Source organism: Colletotrichum gloeosporioides (assembly GCF_011800055.1).
Source record: "Colletotrichum gloeosporioides strain Lc1 chromosome Unknown consensus_30, whole genome shotgun sequence".
Taxonomy (NCBI): domain Eukaryota; kingdom Fungi; phylum Ascomycota; class Sordariomycetes; order Glomerellales; family Glomerellaceae; genus Colletotrichum; species Colletotrichum gloeosporioides.
In genome coordinates, this window is record NW_025544675.1 from 563,155 (window position 1) to 578,341 (window position 15,187).

At 43.7% G+C, this 15,187-nt stretch overlaps 2 protein-coding genes across 2 annotated transcripts; one reads left to right on the forward strand and one right to left on the reverse strand.

Annotated features, from left to right (window-relative positions):
• Positions 1–6,165: 6,165 nt before the first annotated feature.
• On the forward strand, positions 6,166–7,311 carry GCG54_00008802 (uncharacterized protein; the record flags this gene model as incomplete). The annotated part of the gene is made up of 1 exon (XM_045408761.1): positions 6,166–7,311. One exon carries the CDS (start codon positions 6,166–6,168, stop codon positions 7,309–7,311), a length of 1,146 nt encoding a protein of 381 aa, XP_045266504.1.
• A 3,862-nt stretch (positions 7,312–11,173) lies between these two features.
• Positions 11,174–13,103, reverse strand: GCG54_00008803 (Amino-acid permease inda1; the record flags this gene model as incomplete). The annotated part of the gene is made up of 4 exons (XM_045408762.1): positions 11,174–11,987; positions 12,040–12,494; positions 12,548–12,843; positions 12,935–13,103. The coding sequence occupies 4 exons, from the start codon at positions 13,101–13,103 to the stop codon at positions 11,174–11,176; spliced, it is 1,734 nt and encodes a 577-aa protein (XP_045266505.1).
• Positions 13,104–15,187: the final 2,084 nt, after the last annotated feature.

The window sequence follows — 15,187 nt, forward strand, 5'->3', positions numbered from 1 at the left end:
TATTATAATAATTATATTATAATAATAAGAGTAGGTATATATTCTCTTAGACCTCTTATTTAATCTTAGTTTAAGAAACTTAAACTAAAATATAATAATATTATTAAACTTATATTTATTATATCTTACTTCTCTAGATATATATCCTCTTATACCTCTTATTCTATCTTTATAGTAGGAATTTAAATTAAAAGATATAAAATATTATCTTATTATTAAACTATTACTATTCCCTTAGGTATAATTTCACTTAATTTAGTATTTTAAGCTAAATAGGAATTAAAGCTAGTTTTAACCTATAGATATACTAAATTATATTAATAACCTCTATATTAGTTATTAATACTTTATTTATATTCTCTTATATTCTAATAAGACTTAGAAGTTTAATTTAGTTCTTATTAATACCTACTATAGTATTATTAATAATATCCTAAATTTACTTTCTTATTAGTCTATAAAAAGAGAATTAATAACTATATATATAGTTTATTAAGAGATAACTTTTAAGAACTTAGATATATCTTATTCTTAAATTCTATTAACTTAAATTATTTTATTAGACTTTATTATATAAGAAATCTCTTTAATATTACTTACTACTTCTATTTCTATATACTACTTATTTTCTAAAAGATTTTTTTTTTCTCCTTTATAAATTTTAGGAAGGAGAATTTCTAAAGAACTAAAATAAGGAAAATTTCCTTAAATATAAAGAAGTCTTAAGTTTAAGGGAATCTTTCTCTTATTCTTATAATACTAATATCCCTAAAAATCTTCTCTATTTCTTAGGGGAACTAATAGAAATATAATAGCTTTAGCTAAAATAAATCTAAGGTTATAAGCTATACTATATAAAATTATTAATATCTAATAATAATAATTTACTAAGAAAGAATAAATAAGAACTCTTTAGTAATATTTAGAAAAACTTATATACTTAATAACTTTAAGGATAACTTTTATTTTATATTAAAGTTATTTACTTTCTACCTCTTATCTACCTCTATCTTTATTCTTAAAGTTTAAATTAATTATAATCTTAACTAAGAGATCTTATTTAAACTTAGTTAGTTTATATAGAGGAATATCTTCCTAATTTAAACTATAATTATCTTTAAAAATATCTTAAACTTAAATATAGTATTAGTAAGTTCTCTATACTTAGATATTAGATATAGATAAGCTAATTAAAAAATTATAGAAGTAATAACTAGGTTCTTATAGTACTTACTGAGGATTATTTAAAGATAGCTATATTATAGGTTTAAATCTTAAAGTAAATTATCTATACTTCTTTAGTATATTTTTTGCTATACTAATAGCTAAATATATAAGTAGTAATAATATAATTAGAATAAGTGAAATAAAATAAGGATTAAATTAAGATAAGTAATATCCTCTATCTATTCTACATTCTTATTANAAATAAGGATTAAATTAAGATAAGTAATATCCTCTATCTATTCTAAATTCTTATTAGTAAATTTCTAAACCCTTTAAAAATATAACTTATATATTTTAATATACTTATATTTTCATTTCTTTAATTATAGTATTTTATTACGCCTTATTTAGGGAATTCTAATCTAAATACTCTTAGATTATTATTTTCTTTATATATATTATTCTAATATTTAGTTACTATTTTAGTTAGTAAAACTCAGCCTTAATATCAGTTATATTATTAATATACTTCTATACTTTTATAGTATAAGGATTAGTAGAATAATCCCCTATAGCTTTTTGTTTCTCTCTTATACTAAAGCTAATAGGGTAACTTATAGAAATAATTATTATAATAATACTATAGATTATTATAATAACTTTATAGGTATAAACTATAAATATATAGTAGTAGGGATATATCTATAGGTATACCTTAATAGATAGATTAGAGAGATTTAGTATAAATAATTTAAGATATTTAAAATTATACTTATAATAGTTTTATTTTATTAGTTATAAGAGGTAAGATTAATTCTATTAGGGTAGATTTAAAATTTCTATAATATAGCTATATAGACTACTTATATAGGTTATATAATTATTTTAAAGTGAGGGTTATTATTACTATAGTAATAGAGGTATATTATACTTACTAAATCCTAGATATAATATAGTTAATACGTATAACCTCTCTTTTTAAATCTACTAACTAACTAAAGTTATTTTTTTTCTTCTCTCTATAAATATATTACTACTATAACTTTATATAGTTTATTCTTCTATTTATATAAGTATTTTTATTTTAATATCTTTATCTTTTCTTAAAAGCTAATTTCTTATAGATATAAATCTATAATACCTATATATTAATATAATAGTAGTATAGGTAGTACTAGAAATACGCCTAAGTAGACTACCTATAAGATTGCTCCTAAGACTACTAGTAAGACTACTAATAAGACTACTAATAAGACTACTAATAAGACTACTCCTAAAACTACCTATAAGACTATTATAAAGAAGCTATCCTATATAGTTAGATAGTAAGCACTAGCCTATAAATATAAACCTAAATATAAGTTAGATTATTATAATTCTTAAAAATTATTATAATACTAATATTTTAAAAACTATACTTTTTAGGAAATACACTATATCTAAGCTTTATATAAGCTTTTAATTCTAAAAATATCCTTTAAGAATCTTATTAGGGAGATTATACTTAAATATTATAAGGTTTACTCTATTACGCTTAACTATATTTAAACTTCTACTCTTAAAATATTATAAGAGAGTTTTAAAGCCCTCTTAGTTTCTATATTTAATAGTATATTTTTATTTCCTTTTCTAAATTCTTTATTAATATTTTTCAGTATATATATAAATAGCTATTTATACTTATTAGGTTACTATTAATACTAAAGATCTTATTTTAATTAAGAAGATTTATATATTATCCTAAAGAATAGGCACTTTATAGTTAAGTAGTATATAAGAAGGTACTTTATTTTATTTCTATTTTATTATTTTACTTTACTTATATTATTTCAGAATATACTATATATATTAACTATTATTAAAGAGTTATTAGTAAAACTTAGTTCTAAAATTATTTATATATAACCTTAAAACTAAACTTAACTATTTAATATAAGCCTAAGAGTAATAAAGCTATTCTTAAGGCTAAGAAGGGTATTATTATTAAGAAAACTTCTATAAAATAAAAGAGGTCTATAAGTATACTTAAAATAAAAAAGAAAGCTAAAGTTAATTAAGAAAATAATATCTCTATTCTAAGTAACTATAAATTAAATATACTCTTAGATACTACTATATTAGAGTATCTTAGCTAACCTTAATTACTATCTCTTAATACCTACTAAGATACTTAAAATAGCCTTAATATTACTAATATAATTATTTCCTCTAAAATTATTATAAATAGAAATACTACTCTTTAGACTAAAAGTAATATTAATACTCTAGAGGAAACTAATAACTAATAGAATAAAGCCTAAGAGAATAAAGTCTAAGAGAATAAAGCTTAAGGGAATAAAGCTTAAAGAAATAAAGTTTAAGGAAATAAAACTTAAGGGAATAAAACTTAGGGGAATAAAGTCTAAAGGAATAAAGACTAAAGGAATAAAGAACTAAGTAATATAGATAAAGAGAAGACTAGTTATATTAATAATAATTAAGAATTACTTAATAATAGTAATATATCTAAAGTAATTAGTAACTATTAGAATAAAGAATAAAGTAATAAAAATAAATAGAATATTAACTTCTATAATAAGATTTAAGCTTTTTTTAGTAGAGGTTATACTTTATAAGAAATCTTTAGTAGTAGTAATATAATTAGTAGAAATATAAAAGATAGTTTTATAATTAAGGAACTTTCTAATAAAGGAAATAGTAGTAGTATCCTTAGTATTAAATAAAAAAGTTCTTTTAAAATAATATAGGAGAATAATAATAAGTATAAGAAGTTATTAGATATATAGCTAGATAATATAGATTTAAAGTAAAAAATCCTTAAGTATTAAATAATATAAATAGAAAATAGTAGCTTTAGAACTATAGAATAAGAAATAACTTAATTAGATTAAGAATCTAAAGAATTTAGTAATAAGAATATAAAACTAAATAATAGAGACTATATATAATATATTTTAAAGATATATAGTAGTTAAGTTTCTATTTATAGACTTATACTACTAAAATGAAATTTTATATAAGATTATTATAATAGTTATTATAATATACTATAACTTTAGGAGGTGTAGTATTACCTATAACCCTATAGGTATAAATAGAATCTCTACTTATACCTATATTTATATCTACCTATATACCTAGTAAACTTATCTACCTATAGCCTAGGTCTACCTATAACTTAACCTATTTATATAGCTACCTATAGGTATCTATAGTATAGGTAATTCGAAGCCTAGCGAGGGTTCATATTTGCTACAGAACTCATGTCAATTATCGAACCACCTATGAAGGGTACACCCTTGAGCAAAGTCAGCGTCTCAGATCCGAGTTCAGTGGCAGGCTCGTGGCAGGAAATTGTCAAAAGTGTTGATGTCATGGGAGTCTGCGCTGGCCTCGGAAACGCAATCATGCCGGTCTTCAAACCTGGAAGTGCCTGTCCTGATTGTTCCACCCTTCCAGAGGGTGGGTTCTATCTCGCTGCGCAAATGCATTGCCTGGACGCACTTGCCTTCAGAGCCCGAAGCGGTGGCACTGTCGATAGAATTGTGGAAGGCAGTTGCCCACTGGGAGACAGCAAGACAGTGTGGCAGTGTACTGCCAATCCATGGAACACATGTCACGGCCCAGGGCATACATCGATATGGGAGAAAAGCCCATCATGCCAGATTCTTCAGCACATATCGACTGGCGAGTTGAAAACGAAAATCAAGCCCGTATCAAAATTTCCAGTCACGAAAGATGGTGTCGTGGTATTCGGAGATCGACATAGAGCTCACCATCCGATGAAAAGATTGCTAGGGGGCGGCAGGGATTACATGCAGGCCAAGTTAATGACATTGAGGCCGTTAGTACCACAACCTTCACAAGCAGGATCCCTTGAACGCGATGAAAGGACGACATAGAGAATGACAGAGGGGACAATAGAGGGGATAATAGAGAGGATGATAGAGAGGACGACAAAGAGAATGACAGAGAGAGCGATAGGGAGGACAATAGAGAGGACGGTAAAGAGGGTAATACCTATGATGATATAGTGGATTGAATATTAATCAACCAAAATATGCTAATCCTCTCACTAGCCCTGCACTCTTTTAGCTGTAATTCTTAGCACGCTTCTTAGCACCTCAAACTAACGGACTCTATCGTAAAATGCAGAAGTCGGTATAGCTAATAACTTCTAATTATCAGCCGCCATGAGGTGCGAATAGCTTCCGATTCAATAATCGAGCCATGCTGCATGATTGAAATCAATATCCTTTTCATATTAAATATTAAAAGCGTTAGAGCTGTGCTGTAGAAGATTACATAGTTTAGATCGTACATCTCCTTCGATGGTTACTCGGGCCGACAAGGCGGGAGAAGTTACAACAGTTTACGATCTAACCAAAAATTCTGGTCTCACACCTTCCGTGTCGTGAGGGCCTTCAGTGACCTTCCACTATTTTCCCAAAAGGATTTTTAGATGTTGCGAATAGCAACCGATAAATCATGAGTAATCGATTCCTTGACGAAAGAATGTTTTGATGTGCCCTGGGGTGTAGTACTGCCGTCACAGAAATTGGTAGAAGAACTCACATTCGCGATCCGAGTAGGACGGTCGGAGACATTTAGCCACCGGCAATTACATCTTCGGTCCAATTAGCAAGGAAAAGCAATCTGGATCTTGTTGCCTAGAGCGCAGGGCTACCAGTCCACTTTGGAAAAGTTCTTCAGCGACCTTGCAAGTGCGCAACACGAACCTTAAAAAAGAAAAAAGGAATTTGTGTTAAAACAAAACACATCAAAAGGGTTCCAGAATATTGATGAGCGCCAGGTCCTTTTTCTTTTCTTTTTCTTTTCTAATACCTGTAATATTCTTCAACGACGTTGACATCAAACTTCGAACTTCCACTTATCGCCCCCTATCATTGAACCGATTAGCACATAAGGTGAACCGACGGTTCTTACCTCAAACGCCACAATACCATCGGGAAGGATATCAAAATCTCCACAGAAGAGATGACTGGAGGAAATTTCTCTTCCTTTTCCCTCCTCCCGGGCGAGATTCGAGATCAGATCTGGAACTTCTCAACACGTCCCATTGGCGCCCGCGGAGTCCAATACTTTTCAGGTTTGCAATCGTGGGACAACACCAGCCCGATTCCCGAAATATTCAAAAGTCACATCGTCAACCGGACCTCGAAGTACCAGAACCAAATTCTTGCAGCCCCTTTAGTTGGGGATGACACATCTTGCCCGTCCTGGTACGAGGGCAACCAGTCGACCTACGCCATCGACGGCGGACTCTGGACCGCATGCAAAGAGTCGCGCGCAGCGATGGATCGGCGCTACAAGCCAGAGGAATGGGTCGACTTCCGGAAAAAGCAACGCAAGCATTGCGACGACGACAAAACATATCTTTGTGATTCGGTAGCTAGCAAGTCGAAGAACGAGCAAATGCCGGCAACTTTCAATGTGGAGTGTAGCGGGAGAACCCAATCTTTGACCATCTTACCCGGGTACGATCTGCTACATCTCGCACCGCAGGAAACCCAAGCGGATTGGAACACATTACTTCACTACATGCCTTTTTCATCTCCGGAGTTCGGCTTCGGTGGGATCCGCCACGTTGCCGTGGACTTTGATCCCTCGTGGAGCCTTGAAGAGCTTGGGAGATATCGTTTGGAGTGGGAGCGCAGTATGAACTTTGAAGAGCACACCGAAGAAGACGAATTGGACATCCTTCGCTGGGAGATGTACGACTGTTTGGCCAAGGCCACACGAGAAATGTTCCATTTCTCGAACCCGACAGTATGGCTCGTGGACCATCGTCTTCGACGCAAGAGCACGGTTCTCGACGAACACATGACGGAAATGGTTTTTGGGCGCTATGGATCGTGGAAAAATGAGCAGCTGGTTTTTCACGCGGCTGGCTGTAGGTACTACGCCATGCCTCACCATTATGCCTCTCAATTTTGTGGCTACGACGCGGAAGATGATCCCGGCTGCGACGATGATGTGTTTAACTTCGTGAGTGAGTTGGAAGACGTGGGCGCTCGACAGGAGGCTTTGGAGAACCGGGGCGATGTCGATGGGTCCGATGACGAGAATAAATATTATGCGACGACCCTAAGAATTTTGGTATGTGAAAGGGATCATACCTAAGTTTTGGTTTTCAGCCGCGGATAACTACAGAACAATAGCTATCTTGAAGACTCTTTTTGGTCCTTGATAATAGTATCCATTATCGACGTCAATGCTTTTCTCATCTCATCGATCACTACCCACCACCTCTTCAGCTTCGTGTCGTTTTCTTTCGAAATCCGAAACTTGTAGACATAGCTCATTGAAACCACGGCGAATTGTGTTTGCTTTCCAATTTGGTTCTTGACGCACGACTTGAGCACGGCGGTAGCAAATGGCCCGCCTGAGAAAACTTCAAGAATGATAAGTTTCGAGTTCTAGCCCTGAATAACTCAGGTGATCACCCAACAGCTCAACTTCATGGAGTCTGCGGCTGTCCATCTAAGGGCCTGGAGTAATTCAACACCGAAGCCCTCGAGAACCTCTTCCCAACCCTTGCCTCATACACAAAGCCCGGTGAGCCCAGGTCCTCAATCTCCCCTCCAACTTCCTCGGAATGTCTCTCCTCTCCAACCGAACTTCCAGAAGTCTCATTGCTCGAAATCGACAACGAAAGTCTATGTCCCCTGAAGCTTGCCGCATCATCCCTAACGCTCTTCCGGAGAGGCGCAGTCGAGATGGGTGACATGAGAAGACTCGATGGGCATCGTGGGCGTTCTGATACGACAATAGAATCGGGTCGTTGCTCGGGGACGATGCCTGTATCAAGACGACGGAGACGGTATTCCTGCACAAGTCAGCAAAGCCCACGACCAAGCTTTCGAAATTCTCACCTCAAGCCCATCTCTCTCACTCTTCTTATCCGCCCTCACCACATCCCACGTCCTCGCCATAAAAATCCCAACCCGAACCAACCCCGGCACCACAAACACGCCCACCAAAACCACCGCATGAACCCCCAGCACCACCAACCCAAGCACATTCCTCGTCCTCACCTCCCCAACAACCCCGGGCAAAAACGCCACAAAGATTCCCAAAACGACCAACCGCGCCGCGCTCAGCGCCTCGCCAACCCTCAAAACCGGCACGCACCGCCACGTGAAGCCCATCACAAGCAGCTGCACAACCTCGCACGCCGCCAGCACAAGCACCTGCACCACCCCGGCCCCCGCCATCTGCAGCCCCCCGACCGCCGCGCCGCGCACGAACATCAGCGCGAACGTGGCCATGGCGTACCGGTCCTGGCTGCGCGACAACCGCCCCGGGGTCTGCGGCGTCTTGGACGCGTCGAGGAGGAGGTAGCCCATGTTCCGCGGCGAGTTCTGCGTCACGCCCCACCACAGCGCGGCCACCAGCAGGGCCACGACGAGCGCCGTCAGCACGGTGTGGTAGAGGGGCAGGAAGGCCGCAGCCGTGAGCTGGTACGTCGACCACGCGGCCACGGGGGTGAGAAAATAGGTGAGGAAGACGCGGAGGACGGTCCAGACGGTGCCGCGCAGGCCGGGGTCGGTGGTGCTGCGGAGGCGGGCGGCGCGGGCGCGGTTGCTGGGGCGGCGGAGGGCGAGCTGGGCGGCGGCGGCGGTGGCGAGGAGGAGGAGGCCGACGAGGGTGAGGGTGTTGGCCCAGCTGCGGGGCGTGACGGGGGCGCCGAGGATCTGGGTCATGAGCTCGAGGCCCGGGGCGGCGGTGAGGGTGCCGTTGACCTCGTAGAGGGCGTCTTTGAGGCCGAAGTAGGGGGTGGCGGAGTGGACGGGCCCGCGGGGGATCATGAGGGTGGACCAGCTTGAGGGGGCGGCGAGGGGGCGGAGGAAGGAGGGGTAGGGGATTGTGAGGGCGGTGGAGAGGAAGAGGAATTGGATTGTGGTGAGGCATTGGGAGATGAGGGTGAGGTGGGTTGGGGAGGGGGAGGGGATGAAGGGGCCGTTGAAGGTTGGCGAGGAGATTTGGAGGGGGAGGAGTTCGTGCCAGAGGGCGAGGAGGAGGGTGAGGAGGAGAGTAGCGGGGGGAAGGTATTGGGCGATGGATTTGGCGATTGGGGAGAGGGCGGGAGTTATCGTGGCGGTTACGCAGGAGAATGGTTGCGAGGAGGATGATAGGTGAAGGTTGAGGTCGTAGCTGTCAATGAGAGAAGGCGGATCGAGGAGGAATATCATTTGGTGGCGGATGAGAGCGACGTCATGGTTAGGGTAGTTTGTTTCGTGGCAACTAGTCGTGACATTGTGTACCGTGTAGCTCTTGGATGCCGTGAGGCTGGTTATCTCGACAGTCGCCGATGCGTCTGAAGACGGGACGCGATCGCAAGTCTTGACGCCAGCATAGCTTCCCGTGAGGTTCAAGTGGAGTTTTGTGACGGCATCAGAGTTATCGAGGGCGCCTCTGAGGCCTTCAGGCTTGAGTTGGGTGTTCGACGAGGCTGCCACCTCCGAATAAATGGCATCATAGCAATCTTGAAACTGGACGTAGGCGGCACTTGTTGTTGAGGCAAGTGTATTCAGTAGTAGGAAGGGCGCAATGAGAGTCGATCCAACACGTGGAGTTGCTGTTAGCCGCATGTTGGACATCTGGTTATTGAAAGTTGTCTTTCGCGAATTCCAAAAAGGACGAGTCGAAGGATTTCAAAGACTTGGGGACCGTTGTGATTTTGCACAATAACACAGATACGAAGGGGCGTTGTTGGCAGGTCCACTTATGATCCCCGGCCTTCTCGTATCCAGTGGATCGTGGGGGCTGGTACGAGATCCCAAGCCAACAAGCGCATGAAAATAGAGTGAATATCCACGTGGATAGGGTCTCCAGCCAAGCGCTAACCGAGTTTTACATCTCTTTCGGAGTCTTAGTCCGCTAGCATGCTGTCGTAGTCTCCTAAACACATACAGGTATATCGTCAGAGGAATAAATCAAGAGTTTGCTAGCAGGTCAGTGTCAGTTGGCTATCCGGGCAGTGTGGCCTGTGGTATTAATTGTAGTACACTTAATACTTCGATTAGCCGCGCGTAGTTCGGTTACTTTAATTATATAGGTAGCGATAATAACGACGATGATAGACGACGACAGCGACAACGACTGAGGGCGACGACGACGACGACGACAAGAAGGACAACAACGACAATTACGACGACGATAGCGATAACAATATAAATCAAGAAATCGAGTATACAGAAAACGTAGTCGCTTTAATATAGGAAAATAAGGGCGTCACATTGGGATATACGGATTACAAGCGTGTGTGATAGACACTGCCCGGATAGCCAACTGACGCTGCCCGGCTAGCAAAGCTCCAAATAAAAACAACTTGCGAAGTTTTTACTGCAACATGCCGAATATTCTAGCGGATTATTCTGTACTTTGACGCTTTCTCCGGCCTGGAAGTCAATGCACCGTCTACAACTCGGCTCCGGCGGCGACGCTAGACCCGCAACGGGGGCGGCCAGACCCGACAGCTACGGGGCCGCCACAAACTCTCCTTTGACGACGTGCTGACTTTGCACCTGCTCAACCGGCAAATTCGTGTCGATTGGATGCTAGGTAGATTAGTGTCCGTCTCACTTAAAGTGCACAGCGCCTAAGCCGGCCTTGTCCGTAGTCGGCTGTAGGGTTTTGATGCGAAATGCAGATCAAGTGGTTGGCTGCAAAGAATAGGCCATCAAATGTGCAAGGGCGGGGTTAGATTGCATCATCCGCGATGTTAAAATCGCTACACTCCGGGTCACAGGCCTGTGCATAGGCAAACACTACAGAGAGACAATGGCGAAGTTGACCTCGAATAAACTCATGTATTAGCGCACGAAGACGCATGTCTGATGATAGATCAGAGACTAGATAGGTATCAAGATGGCGAGACTCTACAAAAACATAGATGGTTAGAAGAAAGCCTCGGATTTACAACACCAAACATCCCCCTTTATGGCTCGAGTGACCGAGCTGTTGCAGATTCACATGTAGTTTAAAAGACCTTGTCAAGCCACTGTCTCCACTTGGGCCAGGTGGCAACCTTGGCGCGGTAGGCGTGAATCTCATCCCAGTCGTGCTCGCGGCGGCCAGTGTCGAGGTCGATCTGGGAAAGCTTGAGGAAGCCCTGGCGCTTCCAGAGGTAACCGCAGGCCCAGAAGAAGAGGACAACGGGCAGGGCAAGGTAGGCCTTGAAGAAGTCCTCAGCGGTGGCCAGGTCGGCGCTGCCGGGGGGCGCGATGGCGACAAAAAACTGGGCGAGAAGCGAGATGAAGATCAGGAAGAGACCCAGCCAAGAACCGGCAGTTCCACCGATGGCACGGAAGGGAAGCTCGTCGAGAGTGTGGCCCTGTGCCTTCCAGGCAGCGCGGAAGCGGATGTGAGCGGCGCAGATGGATCCCCAGGTGAAGAGGGCAGCCAGACCGGAAAGAGACAGAAGCCAGTCGAAAACAACACCGCCGGAGGAAGCGAGGCGGACGTAGGCAAGACCGCCGAAGGCCAGGTTGAGGATAACGGAGTAAAGAGGACGACCGGATCGGTCAATGTAGGCGAAGATCTTCGGGGCGTATCCCTGCTGGGCAAGGGCGGTAAGCGTACGGGAACCACCGTACACGCAAGAGACACCGATAGAAACGACGGAAACAAGAATAACGACGTTCATGAAGCTGTCGTATCCCTTAAGCCCCGCATCGAGAGGAGCCAAGACGAAGGGGGAGACACCATCGGCATAGGGGTTGGCGGAGTTCAGAAGACGTTCATCGGTGGAACTAACGAGGAGGCCGACGAAGGTGAGACCCAGAATGTAGAAGCTGGATCATATTAATGATGAACTTTGGGTATCAGCTGAAATGTGAAACTTACATAGTGATACGCCAGAAGACCTGCTTGATGGCACCCGGAAGAGCCTTGGCAGGGTTGGTGGACTCAGCAGCAGCTAGACCGACAAGCTCGGTACCAGAGAAGGCAAAAGCAGCAGTAACGAAGACGGAACAGAATCCGCGAAAGCCGTTCTGGAAAGCACCGGGATCCCTCCAGAGGCGGTCACCCCAGTATTCATCGTACTTTCCACCCTCAGGGCCACCGCCGCAGATGAGAACAAGGGCGACGATCATGAAGATGACGGTGGCGATTAGCTTGAAGGTAGAGGAGACGAACTCCTCCTCAGCAAAGCCCAGGGTGCCGAAGACGTTGATAATGATGATGAATAGCCAGAAGATTGTGATCCACACTGCTGTGCTGATTTCCTTATTCCAATATTGTATCGTAAATGAGCAGACCGTTAGTTCGAGTGGTAATACGATGACCCATTGAAAGACCTGCGGCGTGTTAATTGAGAGATGCGCGAGGCGGTAGGATGGATGCGACATACGTAATTCCAGCCCATGGCAAAACCCCAGGAAGGATCGAGAAAGCGAATAGAGTACGTGTAGAAACCACCAGAGACAGGGTACATAACAGCGAGTTCACCGAGAGCGTAGACGACGTTGAAGATCATGACACCAGCAATCAAGAAGCAGATGAGGACAGAGCCAGGGCCACCCTTGGTCAGGGCGCTACCGGAACCGACGAAGAAACCAGCACCGATGGAACCACCGATGGCAATCATCTGCAAGTGACGAGGCTTCATAGAGCGATCAAGCTCAACTTCACCGGTACCATAATCGCCTGTGGAGATAGAGTTAGCATGCGGTCGCAAGTGTGAGGCACGGGTGATGCGGGGTCGCGACAGCCAACGTCGCCGTGAGGGGGAACTTACGGCGCTGGAAACTCTTGAAGTTGAGACCATTTCGGGTCAGGAAGTCGTCCTCGCGGAAGTTCTCAGGAACATGGCCGGTACCGGTGGCGGCCTTGGTAGTGGTGCCTTTCTCGGAGTCGTAGGGGTAATTAGGCGGCGTGACGCCGACGTCAGCCTCGTCCTTGGACATGGTGAAGCTGTCGCCAATGGCTCAGGATTCGGCGAAGAGACCGAGAAAGGAAGTATAAACTTTCGCGCGCTGGCGCTTGTCGTGACTGGAGCCCTGGTCGACGACAGAGGGTGTTACTCTGTGAAGCTGTGAGGTACTACACGAGTGTGAGGGGCAGGAGGGACAAGAGAGGGGAAGCAGAGGGGAGAGATGAACGACGCGGGAGGCCGTTTATTAAAGAATCGAGGCAGGCGTTGACGGGAGGAGCAGAGCCAGCGACGGGAGCGACATGTGCAGGCGCAAGGTGCAGACAGGGAAGGGGACCCGATGCCAGCAGACAGACCAGGCCACGCCAAACACAGGAAAGTGAGGGTAGGGATACGGCAGGCAGGCAGGCAGGCAGGCAGGCAGGCAGGAGGACATGGAAGGCAAGGCAGGTAAGGTGGTAAGGCAGGTAGGTGCACCTCCTGGCTTGGGCAGGAAGGACGGGGAAAGGAACGTCCTCTTGCTTGAGGAAGGGACCAACCAACGTCCTCACCGAAGGGTTGACTTGATCCAACTGATGGGAAGCTGCACCATCGACCAGGGTCCCCGGGATGGGTGAGCTCTCTTCCCTACCTAGGTTCCTTCCTTCCGCGACCCTACTTGAGGTATGCTCAAGGGCGCCTTGCCCATCTCATGTTAGCTTCTTTTTCGTTTTTATTTCTTCTTCGTTTTCCAGGATGGGTTCCTCCCCGGGAAATCACCCATGATAGCTGCGCCGCTAACGCACAGAAAGCAACAGGACTCGACACGCACCCGAACGAATCAGTCATGTCTTGGCGGCGATTGGACCGGTCGGTCAGCCGTGATAGCGGCAGCGCCAGAGCAGGGAGGGACGGGGGCGAGGGCAGTTGACTTTGATCGTACATGGGAGATGGCGCAGATGGACGCTCGGGAACGGTGGAAGCTGTGTGGAAGGCGAAAAAAGAAGATCAACATGCCCCCTCCAAGGGACGTCGTCACCTCGAAAGGTGGTGCAATGTCACTTGACGCGATTGACAGGCAGGCCTGTGGATGCCGTCGAGGCAGACTGCTAGGGAGGGGATGTGAGACCAGCCGATCATGCTGGAAGATAAATTCGAGTACAAGCACTGTCGAGCAAACAGACAGACGGGCGCTTCCCCCATCGGTTCGCATCCAAATTGCCGGGCACGAGGTGGTCGCCTTCACGGCCAGAGCATCCCATCCGAGGCATCACGGCGGCTTGGCAAGAGCTAGGTATTCGTAGCAAGCTTTCTGAGAGCAGAAGGTGGAGAGCCGAGACGGTTTTTGCCAAGTGATTAGGACTGACGGTGGTCCTTATTGGTAGTTCTTGGCTTGATGGGAGTTGATGATTGGGCCGAGGCGGGGAGAAAGAGCGATATTTGTATCCGTACCTACCTTACCTCGCTCTTCCACAGGTATTAGGTAGGTTGGAGAACCGTGCCTGAGCCCGTGCTTATGGGCATTTTGTAGCGGCGCGGGGGTGGGACGGCGCACTGGACTTCGATTAGACCTGGGCCTAAATGGACGTTTCGACGGGTGGCAGGGGTCGCAGACGACGCGCTATCAGACGAGTCGAGTGCGATCCATGACATTGGGAAATGGGCCCGGGCCAGCAGAGATGGGGCATTTGTCTTGGCCTTGAAGATAGGGACGGTATCCGTACAGGCGGATGCTTGCGTAAGACGCGATGGAAGAGACAACTGCAACAACTGCAAAATGATTCGGTCAAGGTGAGGGGGACACTGCAGAGGTGAGAATGGCAGTTGGGCGGTTCATGTGTTCCTCCACAGTGTTCTTCACAATTGAGCATTGAAATGGCTGCACCAACGGATGAACCTGCTCCTGCTCCACTCCCACCTGCCCGCCTATTCGCACCCTCGGGCAGCTCCTTACGAAATGGAATATCGATGCCGTAGGCCTGCCTCACCTTAAAAATAAGGTACCTACTTTAGGTATCTTTCTTTCCGGGTGAAATCGAGTCGTTCCTCTCTCCCACGAAGACCTCCCCTCATCATTCGGTCTGCCTGACATTGTACGTCCCCCTTCCCAATGCACACACACGTACAGCCGTACGCAAC